The 20,785-nt window shown below is 39.1% G+C and overlaps 1 protein-coding gene across 9 annotated transcripts in view; it reads right to left on the bottom strand.

Annotated features, from left to right (window-relative positions):
- sash1a (SAM and SH3 domain containing 1a) overlaps positions 1–20,785 on the bottom strand; it is a 402,788-nt gene that overhangs the window by 18,001 nt on the left and 364,002 nt on the right. For 4 of the 9 annotated variants that reach the window (XM_047159717.2, XM_017493876.3, XM_017493890.3 and 1 more), the window contains exons 4-13: positions 19,885–19,934; positions 15,490–15,527; positions 12,501–12,587; positions 12,301–12,413; positions 9,612–9,713; positions 6,506–6,541; positions 4,212–4,344; positions 3,485–3,789; positions 1,285–1,359; positions 1,003–1,140 (exon numbers count right to left, since the gene is read on the bottom strand). In XM_047159717.2, the coding sequence (XP_047015673.1) occupies positions 1,003–1,140; positions 1,285–1,359; positions 3,485–3,789; positions 4,212–4,344; positions 6,506–6,541; positions 9,612–9,713; positions 12,301–12,413; positions 12,501–12,587; positions 15,490–15,527; positions 19,885–19,934 (1,077 nt within the window). Of the gene's footprint in view, positions 1–1,002; positions 1,141–1,284; positions 1,360–2,995; positions 3,790–4,211; positions 4,345–6,505; positions 6,542–9,611; positions 9,714–12,300; positions 12,414–12,500; positions 12,588–15,489; positions 15,528–19,884; positions 19,935–20,785 lie in introns of all 9 variants that reach the window. The other 5 variants (XM_047159718.2, XM_047159716.2, XM_047159714.2 and 2 more) reach the window with 5 other exon arrangements.

Raw genomic sequence — 20,785 nt, forward strand, 5'->3', positions numbered from 1 at the left:
AATAGTCATTCTTGAAAGCTTCTTCCTTTCGTAAACATAACCCGCAAAATATATAGAACTTAACAAACATCTTAATTGTTTAAGATGTCCTCAGCTCAAGTGTATTACGTGGGTGAGAAAACATGTTAGGAAAACTGTTATGGTACAGAACGCTTGTGTTTAAACGGGCCTCTTGTCAGACACTCCCTAACTCCCCAATCTCAGTTTGTTCATGAAGGAAAAAATATGGCTGAAATCGGTAAGCAGCCAGCACAGCCAGGCAACTCTTCTGTGAACAAAAAACCATGCTGTGCTTCGAAAAACTCACAAACAAGAAGACAGTAAAACCAGAATAAACACTGGCAATGCTGTTCCACGAAGGAGTAATTTATTACTCGTGAAGGAGATGAAGCTGGACATCGAATTAGCTGCGTTGCTCATGGACAGGTACGTAAATGCAACATGTAAAATCTGCTTTTTTGCACTGTTTAAATTGCCTGCTTTACATAACATTTTTATCATTTAGCGAGCCGGGTAGGGCAACAGCTTCAATGAACCAGCTTCACAGCAATGTTTCTAATGTTAGCAAACTCCCGATGCTAATAACAGAGGTTCAAGACCTGCCAAGCTGCCACTGTTGGGCCCTTAATCAAGGCCCTTAACCCTCTCTGCTCCAGGGGGCGCTGTATTAATGGCTGACTCTGTGCTCTGACCCCAACTTCCAAATATGCTGGGGTATGTGACAAAAAGAATTTCACTGTGCTGTAATGTATATGTGACTAATAAAGACTCATTATTATTAATAAGGCACTTTCTTTATTCAGCTCAACCTATTAACCGTTAGAGACCCAATCCTGGCAATTTTACAAATCCAATGCAAAAGTCAGAATTTAAGATTACAAGAGAGGTGAAGAAAGTAAGCCAATAAGGAAGAGAAGAGAGAGAGAGAGAGAGAGAGAGAGAGAGAGAGAGAGAGAGAGAGAGAGAGAGAGTGTGTGTGTGTGTGTGTGTGTGTGTGTGTACCTGTTCAGAGAGAGAACTACTATATTTCTTGGATATGCGTTTTCTCATCGTCTCTTTCACAGACTTGACTTTCCTTCCCAGAGAAATGCGAGAGCTTGTAGGAGACTTTATCACATCCCTGTATAGAGCCTCCTGCTCCTTATTTAACACATACAGAGAAAGAGAGAGAAAAAGAGAGAGAAAAAGAGAGAGAGAGAGATAGTTATTACACATTAGACATTTGATAAATGTACACCGAGCAGCACGCCAAAATGTTAAGTGTGTGAGTGTGTGTTTGCTCACATGAGGTTCAGAAGCCGTGCTGACCACATGAAGTGATCGGTTGGACAGATCGAAACCCCCAAAGCTACACGTCCTCTGCAGAAAGCAAACACGCAGAGTCACAATCAGAGTGATACAATTCTTGTGGAGGCAAATAGAACTGACTCAATACAAGTGAAATGAATCTGATTCACCATCAAATCACAGTGATTCATGCTCATATTTATAATGACAAGAAATACTCTAGCAATGAGTGACTGCACAACAAACATATCGTTCGTCCAGTTTTCCAAAAAGCATTCTAGGAAAAAAAAGCATTGCACTAACAAACAAATCACTAAAGTATTCTGCACATGAAACATTCTCCACTGCTGTGTGTACTGTATGTGGAGTAATGGCAATATTCCAAATGGGGGGAAAAGAAAGCTATTCCTCTTCATACTTTGTGAGCAGACGGGGGAAAAAAAAAGAAATATCTGGAGCTGGATGAGAGGTGAACCACGACTGAAGTAATCTGGCATATATCGACCGTTGCTCAGTAGTGAATGGTTGTCTGGTCATGCATATTCAAAGCACAATATCAATACAAAATACACTGAAAATCAATGCTGAAGAAAGAGGAGTGATGAGCGACGTGGAGAGAGTCTATGGAAAAAAAAAAGCTCATGTTCAGATTCATGCTCACTATGAATGACACGTGCACACTTAGACGATCTTAGCACCGCAAGGCTACAGGAAGAACTGCACCGAATGGAGCTTTACACACTTTAAGAGCTAATGTTCTGACTGTGTTAGGGACTATAAAAGACATCAAGGTCTGCCTCGTAAGTCAAGGTACTGTGATTTTTTTTCACTAATTAAAAAAAAAAGAAAAAACGTTTAAATTAGATCAATGTATGTTTTCAAAAGAATGGGGTTTGGTTCGCGAGTGACCAACCAGAGCTATGGGAACAACTCTGATTGGATGTTCTCACATGCAAAAGTTTCTTTCTACTTTCACTTCACTGCTCCGAACTCACGATTCACGGCACCTGGCAATCATTTTTATTACCAACTCTCGCTTACGTTGTTGAACGTGGTAATGTCGGCCATGCTCACGCTCTCTTTCGAAGACACACAGATGTGTCTTTGAAAAAAGAGTTAATCTCATCATAACCACATCTGAGAGCATCTCAAGAGATCTGTGCTTTTAAAGAATCAGAGAAAATAATTTTAAAAACTTTTAGAAAAAAAAAAAAAGAAGATTTTAGGTGAGAGAATTCTTGGTTGATATTTTAGTCTACAGGCTGCTGTATCAGTTTCATTACATATAAGATTGAAAACTTTTATATTGGTTCCAGGTACTGGAACTCCCGGAATAATATTAAAAATGTAAAAAGAGTTTCTGGCACATTATTAAATTCTGGTTGCTGGTATCATGTCTCTAAATAAATACCTCCATTTAAGGTGACTTGTATCAGTTTATAACTTGATTTCCAAAGCCAACTGACATAAAAGTGCATTAAAGCATTTTTTAATTTAGTATCTAACCAGGAAAATCTAGTCTTTAAGGGTTTATTAAAATACTCTTCTATTATTGTATTTTCCTTCTTGATTTGCAGTAGCATAATGTTCTCTTGCAGCATAACATTATAACTACTTTAGATCTCTGATATAACGTCACACCCTTGCAGTTCCATCCAGTAGCCTATCAGTGACTTGCTCCACGGGTCCATCGGCCCTCCTCACTCACAGACTTCTGCTGAATGCGCAGGAGGACACGTCGGGTGCAGCGGTCCACACTGGAAGCCCATTTCCGGTCAGTGTCTCTCTCATCCTCCAGTAGGTGGAGCCTTTCAGCTTTCCGGCTCAAGTGGTTGTACAGGCTACGCTCCACCACATAGGTAATGTTCAGCTCGCTGACAGCTGTTCTTCCTCGCAGGCGCTTGGGAGGGCAGAGCCAAGTTCCCACTATACCCACACCGCCCTTCCCCTTCTCCCTTCCCAGCTCACGCACCCGGGGTGAAGACGGCAGCGTCAGCGGAGGAGAGCTGGAGGCTTTTTGGAAGTTGCGTTGGTACAGTAAGTGCTTGGTGGAATAGGCGTAATTGGGATCGGGCTTGCTCCGCTGCCAGGTGGAGATAGGAGGCCGCTTGGTGCAATCCACAGGCACCAGCATGCGGTGAGGCTGAGAACAAGGCCGCACAAGGCTGTAGTGTGTGTACACAGTGTCCATACTTACCCCGTGAGACACGGACGTCTTCCTGGTCTCAGGCTCATCCTCGGTGCTAGTGCTGGCTAGAGGCCGGACCAGGCTGTGTGGGTTAGTTGAAGGCTTTACCAGCCTGTGTGCAGAGTTCCAGGCCTCCAAGCTGCTAGAGGACGGAGACGTGCTTAAACTGTCCCTGTCTCCATCCACTGAGAGCTGATCTTGGGTCAGAGAGGACAGCGATGAGTCCACCGTGCAGCGGGTGCCTTTTTTATTCACGCCTGCATATAGGGCACTGGTGTCCTCGCACGAAGGGGACACATCCAAGCTCAGAGAGTCTATGGTGATAAGAATACGCATCAAGATTATAGCCATAGGAATTATGTATAAATATATGTATAAAACTGTATTTCTATAGGCATATAATTTGAATACATGGATATAATAGCCATATGTTAATGTCAGTTAAGGCGACATTTTTATTACAACTAAGTGTTTAAATCCTGTGTGTTTGTGTGTACTGGGACACTCAACAAGCTTTTTTTTTCTCCAGCCATAATTCATTTTTTAATTAGGTATGAACTTTAATGTTAGTGAACTTGACATAAATAAAATATTTAGTTTTCTAATTGGACTGGGATTTATTTTATGCTTCAAGGTTTTCTTCAACGCATAACATGAATGGTTAATTGAATGGTTAAATTTATCCTTTAGAAACAGGACAACGTGCAGTTTTATTTTAGAATCGCATCAGCCATACCTTCTGATCCCTGCCTTTTGCCGTCATCTACTTTGATGAGTTTCTTGCGGACGCGGCGAGTGGAGTTGACCAGTTTGTGAAGCCTCTTAAATTTGACAGAATCCTCCTGCTCATCATCAGACTGTTCATGAGACTGCAGGGAGAAAAAGCACAGCAAATGACAGTTTATTTTCCCCTAGATTTCATCTCACAACAAAATATCTGTGCAGATTATTCATGTGGTAAAGACAGACACAAAAATCATGTTAAAGTGGTACGAATAGCATTATGTTCTCTTTGCTTAGGATGGACAGTTGGCGTTAGTTATGGAAGCGTATGGAGGGGTTGTGTGTTGTGAAGTCTGTGTTAGAAAGGCACATATGAGCGACTCAGAGAGGCGTAGAAGCTGTGGCTGAGTTTCACAAAACCACAATGCATTTAGCAACAAACCCTGCAACAGCGGTAGAAAAGAAAAAAACAAGATTCTCAATGAAAATTTGTTACAAATAAATAAAACAAACTAATTTTATATATATATTATTTATATATATATATATATATATATATATATATATATATATATATATATATATATATATATATATTTAAAAAAATTACTGCACAATGTACACACGATTTTTTTTTTTTTTTTTTACAATCGCAATTCCCGAAAAAGCTGGGACAGTATGGAAAATGCTAATAAAAACATAGAGGAGTGATTTGTAAATGTCCTTTGACTTTTACTTAAACATAAAATGTATAAAGACAAGGTATCTGAAGTTTTACCTAATGAACTGCATAGTTTTTTGAAGATACACACTTATTTTTAAATTGATGCATGCAACATGTTCCAAAAAAGTTGGGACGGGGCGATTTAGGACTAATAGCGATGTGACAAGTAGAAATAAGAAGGTGATGTGAAACAGGTGAGGCAATCGTCTAATCATAGTATATAAGGAGCCTCAAAAAAAGATAGAGTCCTTCAAGAGCAAGGATGGGTCGAGGCTCGAGAATCTGCCAACAGATGCGGACGCGAATAATCCAACACTTTGAGAAGAACATTCCCCAAAGACAAATCAGCAGGATTTTTGGCGTTTCACCTTCTACAGTGCACAATATCATTAAAAGATTCAAGGAATCCGGTCAAATCTCGGTGTGTAAAGGGCAAGGCCCAACTTTTTTGCAGTGTGTTGCAGTCATCAGATTTGAAATGAATGTGAATTTAATTTCTTTTTTTTTCTTTTTTTTAAATATACAAAGTAAAACATCAAATAATGTGTTTTCAATACAGTACAGGGTGAAGTGAATTTTCAAATGACTCTTTTTGAGGTTTTTCCCATTTTCCATACTGTCCCAACTTTTTCGGAATTGGGCTGTAATAGTATAAATTGATTTAGACAGTGGAGCCTCTGAATATCATGTTTCTGTCAACACATATTCCAGTCACCAAACACGTTTATTCACTTAATGACAGACTCTCAGCTGCTAACCACAATGACATCTCAATACTCTCCTCTGCCCAAACTAACCACAGACCACAGTATCCCTCTCTCTCGCTCGCTCACTCACTCACTCACACACACACACACACACACACACACACACACACACACACTACCAATACAACAGAAAACCAAAACCTAGGCCGATGGAATATTCACGTACAATAACACACTCATATACTCTCAGCCAGAGAAAAACAAAGAGAGAAAATATTTAGTTTATTTAGTTTAGTTTTTGTGATCTGAGACCTGTTCTTGTGGGTGTGACCCTAATAGTACAATGAGCATTGACATTTTTCTGACAGAGTCTCTTACTCTAAAAGCAAACAATGCTTATTGTGAAGCTTATCCAAGATTTCATACAAAATTACACCGAATTTACAACAATTTACAAAAAGGTGAGAAATTCTAGGTAAAGTATGTGTAGACATTAGAAAATAACTAATACATAAGATCCCTGATGCTTTAAAGTGCAACAACATGAGTGGCAAGAAAACCAGAAGCTGGGAAATAATAAATGTGCTTTAGAAATAATGTATAGAACATAAAAACCCCACACTTACAGAAAACACACATACAACATAATGCAATAATGCTGTATCCAACATCTTTTAATAAGTGACATAAAGAAGCCAACGGTTTAAATCTCAAGTGATGCATGGAAATGTCTGCTCAACTATGTGACATTTACTCCGGCGAACAACAAGGATGAAAAAGGCAAATAACAAGAAGGCACAGAGTCTCAAGAGAAAAGCAAAGATCAAGCTTGCTCCAGAAACAGAGAGAGAGAACTATTAATTTCACCATTCTTACCAGAAGTTTCATCATAGCCAGAGTCACGGTCCGTGTCTGCATATACACACACACACACTGGGATTAACTCACACCCACACACCAGTTTCTAGCATTTCTGAACATAAGTGAGAACCCACTCGTGTGAAAGGCGGGTTTTGAGGGGAGTCCCAGATGATCCCCGCATATCCTTAAAGCACAGGAATGTGGGTCAGGAAGAAAAGAAAGACTGTCCTGAGATCAGATCGCTGCTGGACACATACAGTGCAGTGTCTGTGTAAGCTGGGGATGAATCCGTCTCTGTGTCAGTGAAGCACACAGGCGTTGTTAAACGGTGCTGAGAGCTGATCTAATGACAGCCGTTCTGCTCTGAAACACAGTGCGGCTTCTGTGTGGAGAACCGAGCCGAGCTGATCTGTGGTCAGCGGGATTGCCCCTGAGAGAGCTATTTTACAATCGATTTATCCGTTAGACTACGCAGTCCAACCCATTACCACTTATGAACAGCTTATAAACAGACAGATTTTCAAAAGCAAACATCGCGTGAGTGTGCATGCCCATTTGTTTATGTAGGTGTGTCTTACAGACGAACGCCAGTGCTGTTTCTTAGTATTCAAGTGCATTCAGTGGCCTTTAATATTCTATACCTTATATACATTTAATATTATATACCTTACACTATGTTCATATTGCATAAACCAAGGGGAAAACTCACCTAAATGTTTGCGCAAGCTAAACCGAACTAAGATTTTCCGCTGGATCTACAAAACTCTTTGCAAACTCTTCATTCTTCATGCTCGCATGCGTATTTTGATCACCTGAGCTTCCTGTCACAGCTCATTGACACCCACAAAGCTCCAATCTCAATACTCTCCTCTACCCAAACTAACCACAGACCACAGTATCCCTCTCTCTATTGACGCCCACAAAACTCCATAAAAGGTCATGGAAAACCAGATAGGAACACGAAATGAGCGATCAGAGTTAAGTCTGTTGACTCACTTCTATGGCAATGTAATGCAAAAATGTAATAATACATCATATTAATAATAATAAACTAGAGCTAAATCCTCCGTCAGCGGAGGTGTTCATTTATGGCTTAGGGCTATGCGCTTACAGACCATAAATATTTGGTTTTTGTCCACCACTTTCCCTGTAAGTGACACAAAGTGTCCATGGGCAAAACATTCAGATGTTTAGTATTGAGTGTTTCAATAGACTTTTTTTAGTATTAGTATAGAACAAAATCCCACCCATTTGCATGTGTACAGCTTTATTTACTGCATGCTAATTTCTCTGACATGACATGAACAATGCACATGCAACGCAATGCTAATTGTCTGGCTAGCCGGCACCAAGCTGAACGCTTCATATGGCCCCAAAACAAACACACACATACACACACACACACACACACACACACACACACACACACACGTGGTCAATGTGAGAAACACTGAACATGAACATCACCAACAAGACCCTTGGATCTCACTCCAAGTTTTATCATGTACATTAAATCTGCTGGGGCGGTAACTGTTAACCACATGCCAGACTTCCAAGCCAAGACAAATACACACCACCAACTCATTCATGCCAAGCTGACTCAAGGACAATGGTAACTGAATCCAAGAAAAGTGTAATGTATGAAAGTGACTGTCCAAATGCTGGGGGTTTTCAATACGTCACCCCCAGTACAGAGCTAAGATCAGCAGCCAGGGCCAAACGTTGTGTCATTTTAACCTCTGTACAATGCACATGTTAGCAATTATCTCCTTCCATGACTACAGTCAGCTATAAAAACCATGATTTCAGTACTAGGGATCTAAAAAAATATGAATACACTATTTGGGAATGAATAATGTGTTCTAAACTGGCACAAACGTAGAGATATACAAATAGAAGATGCACGATTAGTTGTTTTTGTTTGTTTGGTTTTGGAGTTTTTTTTTTTTTTTTTTTTTTAGAAAGTTTCCCAGAAAAAGGTTCACAGAGGATCTGGTTGAGACTGGGATCCTAGTAACTGCCTGGTGAGGATCACAGTGGTTTAAATTAAACTAATACCTTGTTTTCGGAAACATGCTACCTTTCGGAATACGTTTTTCAGAAAATATCTCTGGCACATACAAAGATATATAAATAAATAAATAAATAAATAAATAAATAAATAACTGCACAAGATGAATTTAATCCAAATAAGTCGTGTTACAACGAACAGATGACGGGAATTGATCATGAGATCTAGTAGTTTATGTCTGTATCCTAAGCAGAAGCAGATATATCTTGTTTCAAATATCATACAAAAAGATTTACTTACTGTGTGACTGTTACTTTGGGAAATAACAATGCTTCTGTGCATATCTTTACCATATTTTGACATGCAGTTGGGGAAAAAAAAAGCTCTGGAATCTACTGGCTATGATCAAGTTGATGTATTTACTCAGAAGAGTCACTTGACCAATCCGATTTAGTAATCTCAGTCACACGATCCTCTTGAGGGAACAAATTCACTATCACTGACGGACAGAACGAAGTGTTTGTGTCTATCACGTCTGAAGCGAATATTATTTGGAGCGTTGTTGCATTTGACACTGAGATCTATACTGACATCTGCTGGACAAAAGCATTTTTACACCACTAAATCTTATGGTCTGCGTGTATAGTGTTGAAAAAACAACAACAATCATAATACGAAGTACAGTGAGTGGAAAGTAAAGATTTCTCTTTCAAGATGTGGCGAGACATTACTGATGTGAGACATTCAAAACACCTACACAACTGTCAATCATTCCAGATTCACGTGCTGATTCGCTCATTTGTTTTTTGTTTTTTTGGGGGGGAGGGTGGGTGACCGCTAAATATTAGGCATATTTTGGAGCGATAACACAATAAGCAGTGTTCATCAGTGAGCTTATGGGGTGTTAAATATGACAGAGGACAGACCCCTTAACAAAAGAGCACACACTTTGGATTAACATCTGAACACAAACCAGGGGTGTAATGATGTTAAGTATATATACACACTACTGTATGTAGGACCGATTCTCTCTCGCTCTCTCTCTCACTCACACACACGCGCACGCACCCACACACACACACACACACACCGACTGTGTGCGGTACTTACGTTGCAGGTGTAGGACAGGTTAACAGTGGGACTGGATCCATCAGCACACTCTGCAGTGTCTGAACTGGTGCTCAACTGCCTGCTCCTCTCATACTCCTTAAGCTACGGGGAACAAGAGGTCAGAGAGAGCCGCCCACGTGCGCGCGCACACACACATCCACGAGACATACACAGACATATGCTTACCCACAATCCAATTTATAAAATGAATACAATATACTATAATATACTGATATACAGTGCCCTCCACTAATATTGGTACCTTTGGTAAATATAAGCAAAGAAGGCTGTGATTGTCTTTATTGTTTAAACTTTTGATTAATAAAATTCACAAAAATACTCTGCTCTGATGGATAAACAATTGAAAACAACACAGGTTTATTTAAAAAATCTTTGTTAAGTATAGGTGTGCAAAAATTACTGGCACCCCTATGAATTCATATGAGAAATATATATTAGAAGTATATTCCCTTTGATATTTTACATATTTTCTGTACACCTGGGTTACTAGGAACAGGAATTTGTTCAACCATGACTTTCTGTTTTACAGGGATATAGATATGAGTTAACATACAGGCCAAATTCCCTTAGTCATTCATAACAATGGGTAAGACCAACGAATATAGCTGTGATGTGCGGCAAAAGGTTGTTGAGCTTCACAAAATGGGGCGTGTCTATAAGAAAATAGCACAAGCATTGAAAATGCACATTTCCACCATCAGGGCAATAATTAAGAAGTTCCCGTCAACTGGAAATGTTATGAATCAACCTGGAATTGGACGTGTGTCTATACCGTCTCAACGTACTGTGAAGAGGATGGTTCGAGTGGCCAAAAAATCTCCAAGGAATGTTCTCAGATCCCTTGTCATGTATTCTCCAACTTCATCAGGCATTATAGGAGAAGACTCAGAGCTGTTATCTTGGCAACGGAGGTAGCACAAAGTATGGAATAAAAGGGTGCCAATAATTGTTGCACACCTATATTTAACAATGATATTCTCTGATAAACCTGTGTTGTCTTCGCAATTTTTGTGAATTTTTTTAACAAAACTTCAAAAGGTTAAACAATAAGGACAATTTTTCACATCCTTCTCTGCTCATATTTAACAAGGGGTGCCAATATTAGTGGAGGGCACTATATAATGTAAGAACGGAGCACTACACTAAATTTGCTTTCAAAATTAACTACACCCCCCCCCCACACACACACACACACACACACACGCACACAATATAACTTAACAGATTTAAAAACAATAAATAGTGAAGTGTCTTCAGAATGTAGTAAACGTTAAACAAAAATTATGACCCTTCCACATTCTAGATATTCACGTACAAGTACATATTCATGTAAAGCCAACGGTCCACTGAGGCTTAGCATTGATTCAGCCAAAGGTGTAGAGATCGGGGGAAATCAAACAGGACTTGCTTGTATTTCCTCATTTGTAAGTCTCTTTAGATAACAGCGACTGCTAAATGAATAAATGAATAAATGTAAATTTGCACCAAAGAGGTAACAGTAGGGCTGGGCGATATGAGGACATTTCGATGATGCAAGGTGCGCATCACGATATATCATTTAGCTAACAAACTCTGCAAAACAGTAGTAAAATAAACAAAATACGTTCAACAGAGTTTGACGATTCTTTTTGTTAATGCCTACAAATACAAAAATTAAGTTAAAAAAATGTCGTCAAATCAATGGCATCTATTCAGTACCATTTAATTTGTAATTATTGAATTGAATTTTGTATTATAAACGTGTAAAAAAAAAAAAAAAAAAAAAAAAAAAAAAAATACATCACCATACCAACAATATCTCAGAAAAGTGTATCGCGTAATGATTTATCATGTTCTCGATATTATATTGATCTATCGCCCAGCCCTACGTAACAGCGTAAGGGTAAGAACGCTGGAGAGATGATGTGTTTATGAATAGCTGGACCATAGACATGAAACTTATTTTATGATATTAATATATATAATATATATATTGTATATAATATACATATATAATATATATAACATACATATACATATTATATATACATATGTATGTATGTATGTGTGTATATATATATATATATATATAGTGGAGTAGGTATTATGTGTAGAATAGCTGGCTTTGGCTTAGTAACTCTTACATGTGTTTTCTTACAGGTTTCATACCAGCTCCTGTTTTAGCTGCCATGAGGTAAGACGTGTTGCAAAAGCATCTGCCCTGGGAGAAGAATCAATGCTGGCCTTGTGGAGAGAGGAAACACAATGCTCCACAATGTGTGGGAGTTACGCTCTCTCAGAGCAGTCGATGAAAGAGAGAGAGTCAGTGTGAGTGTGTGTGTTGTACAACCATCAGCTTGAATGCTACTCACCCAGACATACAGTATGAAAAGCAACAATACAATGGCTCAAATGCTTATTCAGCTAACAGGATGAATTAAACACCACGCCCTGTGTGAGCAAAAAGCTGACCACAAGCATGATTCCCACAGGAGCCTCTCTACGCAGTGTCTGAGACGTGTGTGTGTGTGTGTGTGTGTGTGTGTGTGTGTGTGTGTGTGTGTGCGCACATGTGCGTGCACTGCAGTAAGTAGTAGAACTGTTAGTCTGGGTGAGTAGGGTTAGTGAACAGGAGCAGAGCTGATGCTGCAGCAGCGAGACAGGCGATGCTGTCGGGGCGGGCCTTTACCCGAGCCAGCGCCTCCTCCACCGTGATCATCTTCTCTTTGACCATCATCATCAGCTGGATGCGCTCTTCGTCACTCATGGTGATCTGGCTGGCCACGTAGCCGATGTCCTCTCCTAGGAGAGTCAGTCAGAACTGTTACACAGATGAAGAGACGCAGGCAAAAAGAGAGCATGGAACGAGGAAAAAAAAACCCTGACTACCTTTCGAGCTCTGTCTCGTGAGCCCTTTCTGGGATTTTCTGAAGTTTTGCCAGAAAGATTTGTTCTTCTTCTTGCTATCCCATTTTCCTGTAAGAGGAGAGAGGAATTCAGGTCAGCCCCAGAGCAACATGATGGCTACAGGATGATAGTGAATCTTTTCCCACAAAAGTCGACTTAAAAAAAAATATATATATATATATATATATATAAAAAAACAATGTGGATGGCAAATGAACTTTATATTTTTTTGTTTTTTTCTTAAAATCAGTTTCTTTGAGCTGCAGCTCCTGTCTCTGATCGGTTTGTTTTGAATGAATAATTAATAAAAGATAGAGAGAGACACCAGACAAACATTTCTTTTCAAGGCGTTAAGGACCTCTCGTGACCGTGAGCGTCACAGATCTTGGGTTGTAATAACACGGAGATTGAAGCTGTATTACTGTTTCGCACTTTTTGACGGATATCACAGTCACATTAATGTATCTTTTCAAATCGAGTCTGTGCTGTAACACTTCCATCTTGTGTCACACCATTAGGAGAACCAGCAATTCAGTTCAGTGCATTTTCAGTAGAGCAAGCTTCATCAGCCCCAGTAGTTCTTGACAGAAAAGTGTTTGCAGGGCTAAGCCTTCTCAATCATCTGGAGACCGCGAGTTCAATCCGGATGAAGCCACAGCCGGTCCGAGAGAACATAATTGGCCGTGCTCTCAGGGAGGGGGTCTCTCTCGCTCTCTCTCTCTGGGGCGTTAGCTGGACTGTGAATCATGTGGAGCGGAGCCCAAATTCTCCTCCATTAAAAAAACTTTTCAAAACATACTTCTAAATAGACTATTTCCATGTTTGTTTGTTTTTCTTGCATGTGAGAGCTAATTGCTTTAAAAATGTGGACAAAAAATTGGATTTTTCATAAAACTTACCAAAGCTGTTGTCACTGTTTGTAGGTCTACCACACTGATAAAATATAAAACTTTTCTAACAAGGCTAGTTTGGTGTTGCTAGCCAAGGGGAACAACAACTAAGCTCTCATTGTATGAGTTTAGCTGCTACAGTGCCATGCAGAGTACATTATCTTTCTTTCTGCTCTGCTCATGTCATGTTCATGTAAACTGGAACTCATATAAACATTTACACACCTCGTTTTCCTGCTCAGCATCAGCGGATAATAGTGTTTCAGTTTCAACCGCTTTACTGGTAATAATTAAAAATGCTGTATATCCATTTTCCCCTCACACTATCCAAGTTTCCATCCACTTTTTTGCGCTTTTCTGTTATCGACAGTGAAAGCGCAAAACAAAAACGTTTGTGATATTTGCTCTCTCCGGCACATCAGTGACTTATACATTAAAAAGTGCTGTTTTCTCACTTCACTTGGCTCAGCGTGCATGCTCTCTCTCTCTCTCTCTCACACACACACACACACACACACACACACACACACACACACACACACACACACACACTCTCAGATTGTTACCATGGAGATATAAACAAACCGTCACATGCCGTGGCACGAGGTAGCTTCCAAAAAAGTATATTTCTTACCGAAATACTTCATATTCGATTTTTTCATAATGTTACAGTTGGACTTGTTGTAGCAGAAAACAATACTCTATGTTATTTGTTATTTATCTTTATATACACATGTTGAAACAGTCAGTAACAAATATAACGGGATAGTAAGAACTGAACTGTCACTTCATTTAACAAAGTTCTTCCATCACGAAATAAAATGGGCTGGTCTTGGGCATTAAACTCCTGAGCTGAAAATGGGTCCCACTCCGGCCCCGCCCATGGTGGAGGTAGTGTTGGAGAGCTGCGCTCATCGTACCAGTGGTTCTGACCAGAAAGCGGATTACTCTCGCGCTGTTCAAGCTGGCATCCTGTGCCGAGTACAGTGTAGTGGATGGGTCAGTAAATCACTGTCCATCAATGTGTACATGCTGTGTGCACACCAATTAAAGAAAAAAGAATGCGGCGTTATATCAGGCTGCTGAATGTAGTGGAGGCCGATGAAATTGCATACCGTAATTCCTTGGCGTATCTTGTGTCAAAGGTTTGCAGTGCGCTGGATGGAACACACATCCCTATTCTTCCCTCGACTGATGGATAAATTCTGTCATGTGACAACTTTGTTTTGCTCAAATGTCATTTTTCTCGACAAAAACTGTTTCCAAACAATTTTTCGCATCATTTAAGTATCGATATAGTTTCAGTTAAACGAAAAAAGATTATGTTGAAACTTCATTTATAATTTGCATTTCCATAAGCTATATTGTGAAACATTTCAACGCGCTAAACCTTTTTTTGCAAAAAATAAATAAATCCTTGGATGGAAACGTGGCTACTGACTGACTGTGAGCTAGTGTTTGGCAGAATTGAGAACTGTCAGCCAATAAGACACAAGTATTTCCACGTTTTTCCTGTAAACGCTGTCTGATTGGTCTCGCCCCTGTTCACTGAAGATACAAAATGACATCACCGACGTCTTCTTTTACTGATGTTCAGTTACATAGTGACAAACCGCTCCAAGTGAAGAATTATTCGGGGCAAAGGAAAAAATCTTCCTGGCTACAGCCCAGAATGCCCAGAACAGGTTACGCCCCTGCTCTCTCTCCACCATCAATCACAGCAACACCAGCCAATCATGGGCATCTGTGAGCTCATGGCATATAGAATGGGCGGAGAGTGCTTTATGCTGCCCCCTGATTTTGCACGAGCAGTAGTTTGAAAAGATGCACTGGACTGGCTTCACGTGCTTCGGGAGAACATGTTACACTCCACCCTGCCTGATGGAAATTGTCCAAGACTAAATTAGGTAGGAAGATTTCATTTTTAATTAATGTTTTAAAAAGTTTCCTCAGTGGTCCCCAGGTGTGCAGATCCATTCAGGAGACAAAAACAGAAAACCTTTCAAAGTAATACTCAGTAAGCCCAAACCAGACACTGTTTAATCTGCAAGTGCAGTATTTTTGAATTTGATGAAACTCACCTGAGCCATCTTCAGAGTTGGACTTGTGGAGTGGGATCCTGAGAAGAGAAAACACAGGAATTACAGTGACCTTAATGAACTCATGATGAACATCAGGTGCGAAACCAACTGCTGATTTTGTTCAGCACCAGCTGCTCACCAACTGTCCACCGTTCTTTTGGCAACTTTGCCAATTCCAGATTCAAACATTCAGCAACTGACATAACAGACACACTGTTCTTTGCATCTTGTGTCCAAGAACAATTCTTGTCAAATTGTGAGGCTCCGGTTCCACAGTGCACCATTAGGGGGCAGTGCAGACCTGCGCAGCCTCCAGACCCCAGGCTCCTGAGGCTCGGAAGGCACTGGCAAGTTAATACAGAGACCAGATGTGACCATGAGGAGGAGTTTGAGACAGTGGGACAGTGCCTGCTTACATCTGATCTTTGCATCTCAGGGCAACAGGAAAACAATAACAAAGTGCATGGCTCTGGAAACACCCAGAGACACAATATCCTGGCTTTGAGTTTGAGAATACACGCTTTAAACACAGGGTTAACTGAATGACATCTTACCCACTATTTGTGTCCACTGAAGAACTGGCCACATCAGTAATTCTTTTTGAAATATTATGTATATGTATATGATGACAGAAGGACTGATGGTATGATTTAATAATATATGAAGTGTTTAAACACTTTTATAGTTGAAATACAGTCATTTCTATGTATGTGAAATGATCGCCTATCTTCCTGTGTTACTGAAGAGACGAAAAAAATCTACCAGGCTTTAATCATCAACAAGAACAAGAAAACAAATTAGAAAAGATGGTTGGGCTTAAGAGAGGAGTGAGTCAGAGGAAAGTGCAAGGAACACCCTGTTGAGGACCAGCCACAGAACAAAAAGTCTCTTTAATGCGTGTACGAACATCCGAAAGTGAAAAGTTTGGGTTTCCTCATATGGGCTGACAGACTTTCTCACATCAGAGTTAAAAACCACCTTAGCATTTAGCACTCAGGAAAATACCGGCAAGTCCAGAATTACCTGCACTAGGAGCGGCCGATATATCATTATCATAAATAATATCGTACCTCGATTCTCAAAGGCATTTCTATTTATCTGAGCATCTAAAAGGATACTTTTCTTTAATGTCTACAAAGACAAAGAAGATTAAGTTGAAAACATTTACGTCAATCCATCAGTCGTCCATTCAGTACCATTTAATTTGTAATTATTAAGAATGTAAAAAATACATCACCATACCAACGATATCTCAGAAAAGTGCAGATCTTAGAAATTATATATATATATATATATATATATATATATATATATATATATATATATATATATATATATATATATATATATATATATATATAAATCCATTACATGCACACTTAATCTAACACATCATTGTGGGTCTTTCTTGAGAAAAACAAAAATAAAAAGGGGTGTGTGTGTTTTTGTTGGGGTGAATTGGAGGTTAAAAATTTTCATGTTTTTTATGAAAGGAGTGTTGCCATAGCGACATAATGATATGATAATTGATGAGGCCCCATTCTTCACTCTTCTTCACCATACTCTTTCTCTCTGTTCTATTCACCCAACACACACACACTATACAACTATACATCTTAACAGATTTAACCTAGAGAAAGAAAGGGTGGGGGAGGGAGAGAGAGAGAGAGAGAGAGAGAGAGAGAGAGAGAGAGAGAGAGAGAGAGAGAGAGAGAGAGAGAGAGAGAGAGAGAGAGAGAGCTGATAGCAGTAGGCATGCTGTTTCTATGTAAAAGACCTCTGCTGAATAGCAGCTTAATAAATTAGGGTCTTTTCACCAGGTTTACTATTTACAGGGCCATCCACAGACCCGCAGCCCTACTTTACACCCGCTTTCATCCACCACCAAGAATGCTGTGTGTGTTAGGAGTTGGCAGACAAAGTGATGCCTGATAATGTAACCATGCTTACTGATGATACTGCTAAACCAGGCTGGGCAGCGTAACGTTCAGTAAGCAGTGACCATTGCCACGGACATGCAAGAGAGCATAATTTCCCATAAGTTTATATATTTAAAAAGAGACATTAGTCTTTTATCTCCATCACTGGCAGTAAGTCTGTGGACCCGATGTTGTCAGTTAGCTGATGTATCAATCAGGGCCTGGTATTTAGTGACAAATCGGAAATATATATTAGACACGTGTGTGGTTTTTCCTCCCACGTAATTGTGCACAAGTACATTAAGGCTAATTTCTTAAATTGGCTACATTTCCAGGAAGTGGTTGACTTCCTGGTTGTTGATTTGACAGATCCCAGAATGCACCTGGTATCCTGTATGAGAGAGTTTTAAGGGTCATCCAAATGAGTGGCCAGAGTGCACACACAGAGAGAGAGAGAGAAAGAGAGAGTCAGTAGGGTCCAGGGGAAGTGATGAGAGAATGGCCTTCAGTAGAGGTCAGGGCTAATGGAGAGGATTGGAGGATTTCCTCAAAATCTACTGACAAAAAAAAAAAAAAAAAAAAAAAAAAAAAACACAACAAGCAAAAAAACACTTTGGTCCATTTACTGCAATCATTAGCACTACAGCGCTGAAGTGCCTATAACAATTAAATCCTCACTTTACTGTTAACTAAAGAAATAAAAACATTTACACAGTCACTCAGACAGGAAGTCTGGGTCTTGTGGTGCTGATCAGAAGAGAGTTTTTAAACACCTTTAACATTAGCTATTATTAGCTCACGCTTGCACACAGTTAGTGCTTTAACAAACACACGGAGTGTTTTTCACACATGGGTGATACTTAAGCAGGTATATCGAATGAACAAAAGTATTAAGCGTAACTTTTCAAGAAACAAAGAAAAATATACAATGAGAAAGAAGAAATGGAAACCATGGCAAAAATTTTATATGGTCTCTAAGCTTCCTTCCCATTGGCTAATGATATTTGGATTAGTGAAAATGAAGGTTAGAAAACTGTTAATGAAGAATGCTGTTTATTTGAAGCTGAAGTGCAGAATGAGGTCATCAAAACTTGTTGATCTGTATTGGTGGTAGAGAGAGACTGTACATTTTGTATGCATATATATTCTAAATGCAAATGTTGTCATTGCTTTGGAGCAACACTAGCTTATAGATAACCTTAAGTCTGACATATTCATACTAAAAGCCACAAAACTTCCATGTTGATTTCATGGAAACTTTAAGAATACAATAATGATGAACACGTTAAGGGCCGAGTTTCCTAAAATAATCTTAACTGGGAGAGCGAGTGTTCCATTTGATGCTCGCTCTACCACTTAACGATGATCTGTGTGTTGTGATGCTTTCGGCAAGTTCGACCTATTTTCCGGCATTTAACTGCTCTGAACAAACCTCTTTAATGGATTTCCAAGCTGCAGAATATCATATATGGAGGACCTTTCCCAAAAAAAAAAATTATATATATAAATATATTTAATATATAAATATATATTTATATATATTTAAATCTTGTAAATGTACATGTATCCCATGCAGACATGCCCACAATGTTTTTTTTTGTTTTGAAAGAAAAGGGCATGGTGTAATCATCGCACATGCACTACTTACTTTCTCATTTTCTTTAAAAAACAGCAAATATTCAAATGCGCACCACCTACTTTCTCATGCATAATTAAAACATTACACCATTCTTTTCTTTTACAAACAATCTAGTGAAAACACAAACTTATTTCGTGCACATACAATTATTTTCACATTTCACAAGTTTGTTTTTTTTTTTTACTAGTATGCATGGGTTGTTTTTTTTTGGTCTTTGTTTTTTTTTTTTTTTTTTGCTGTTGCAAGGTTTCCTACAATGGCTGTGTACAGATCTCATACTGGTAACATTGAACAAACCTGCAGCCGCATCAAACTGATTATATCTGACGTGCTGTCAATTAGGAGCCGTACACAGCTCGCTCTCCTCTTTATCAGGAGCTAAAAGGAGGGATTTTGTGATGTTAATCCCTGATGTCATGCTGCAATGTGTGTGTATTTAGAATTTCACCTGTTCAGTCTGACCTTTTGTAGCGAGTGTTTGACTAATTTCCTTGTGTTCTGTATACTCATTCTGCATCCTACTCGAGTCATCCAGAAGCCTCTCTCGCTCTTGCTCACTTCCTCTCGCTCTCTAATCGGCAGCTCCAGCTTAAACATCTCGAGACAATAGAAGGAAGGAAGGAAGCCTGGAAGCACCAAAATGCTGGATGTGGATGTCTGAAACCTGCGTTTCGGTGCAGCGTGCACTCACTGACTGTGTGTATTGTGTGTATGAGGAGGGCAGTGAAGCCAAAATGGCTGCTAATTACTGATTATTTTCCCATAACAGCACTCCCTGGCATGATTTATTACACATATATCCTTATGTATATGATTACGGTTGAAAGGTAGGCTTACTTTCTTTCCGTTTCTGGTGTAGACACCTCACTGCTGAAACTGAGTGACTCCTGTGGATACAAAAATGTCATGTTAACTTGCTTTATTCCTTTAAGCAGCGGTTATTACACGAATACTGCAGTGTTGAACGAACCTGCCACAGTTGCAGTGTTGTGGGGCAGTTTTGTGAACATTTTCATGAACTCGTCAGGAAAGGTTGAAAGGTTAAGATCATTTGTTGGATAAAACTCGTTCAGCTTTAGTAAGATTTTCTCTCACGTTTCGCTCTTCTTTAGACCTTCACTTTTAGGGTTAATTCAGAAAATGATCTGAATCTGAACCAGTACAAATATCTTTACCAGGGCTGGGCGATATATTGATATACAGATATCGTGATAAATGATTACACGATACACTTTTCAGAGATATCGTTGGTATGGTGATGTATTTTTATTTTTTTTTAACGTTTTAATCATTACAAATTAAATGATATGGAATAGATGCCAATGATTAGACTTTTTAAACTTAATCTTCTTTGTCTTTGTAGGTATTAAAGAAAAGTATCGTCAAACTCAGTTTAAGGTTTTGTTAGACGGTTTGTTAGCTAAATTATATATCGTGATATGCATCATGTCAAGCAGAAATGTCCTCAAGTATCAGGATGATATTTTTGTCATATCACCCAGCCCTAATCTTTAGTATATGCAAATGTATTAAATGTTTGTGTTTCAAATTAAACATTTGTAATACTATTAAGCTTAACGCTCATTAAAGCTTGCTTATTTCATCATTGCTTAGATATTTTCAACCTAAAATGCTTAGAATAAATCATAGATTTGTTATATAATAATCTTACGATGAAACTTTTAGATGACGATTATTCAAGATATCTTGCACTTCCATTATATGAGAGTTGAGAGTA

The sequence above is a fragment of the Ictalurus punctatus genome, chromosome 2 (genome assembly GCF_001660625.3).
Source record: "Ictalurus punctatus breed USDA103 chromosome 2, Coco_2.0, whole genome shotgun sequence".
Classification (NCBI taxonomy): Eukaryota; Metazoa; Chordata; class Actinopteri; order Siluriformes; family Ictaluridae; genus Ictalurus; species Ictalurus punctatus.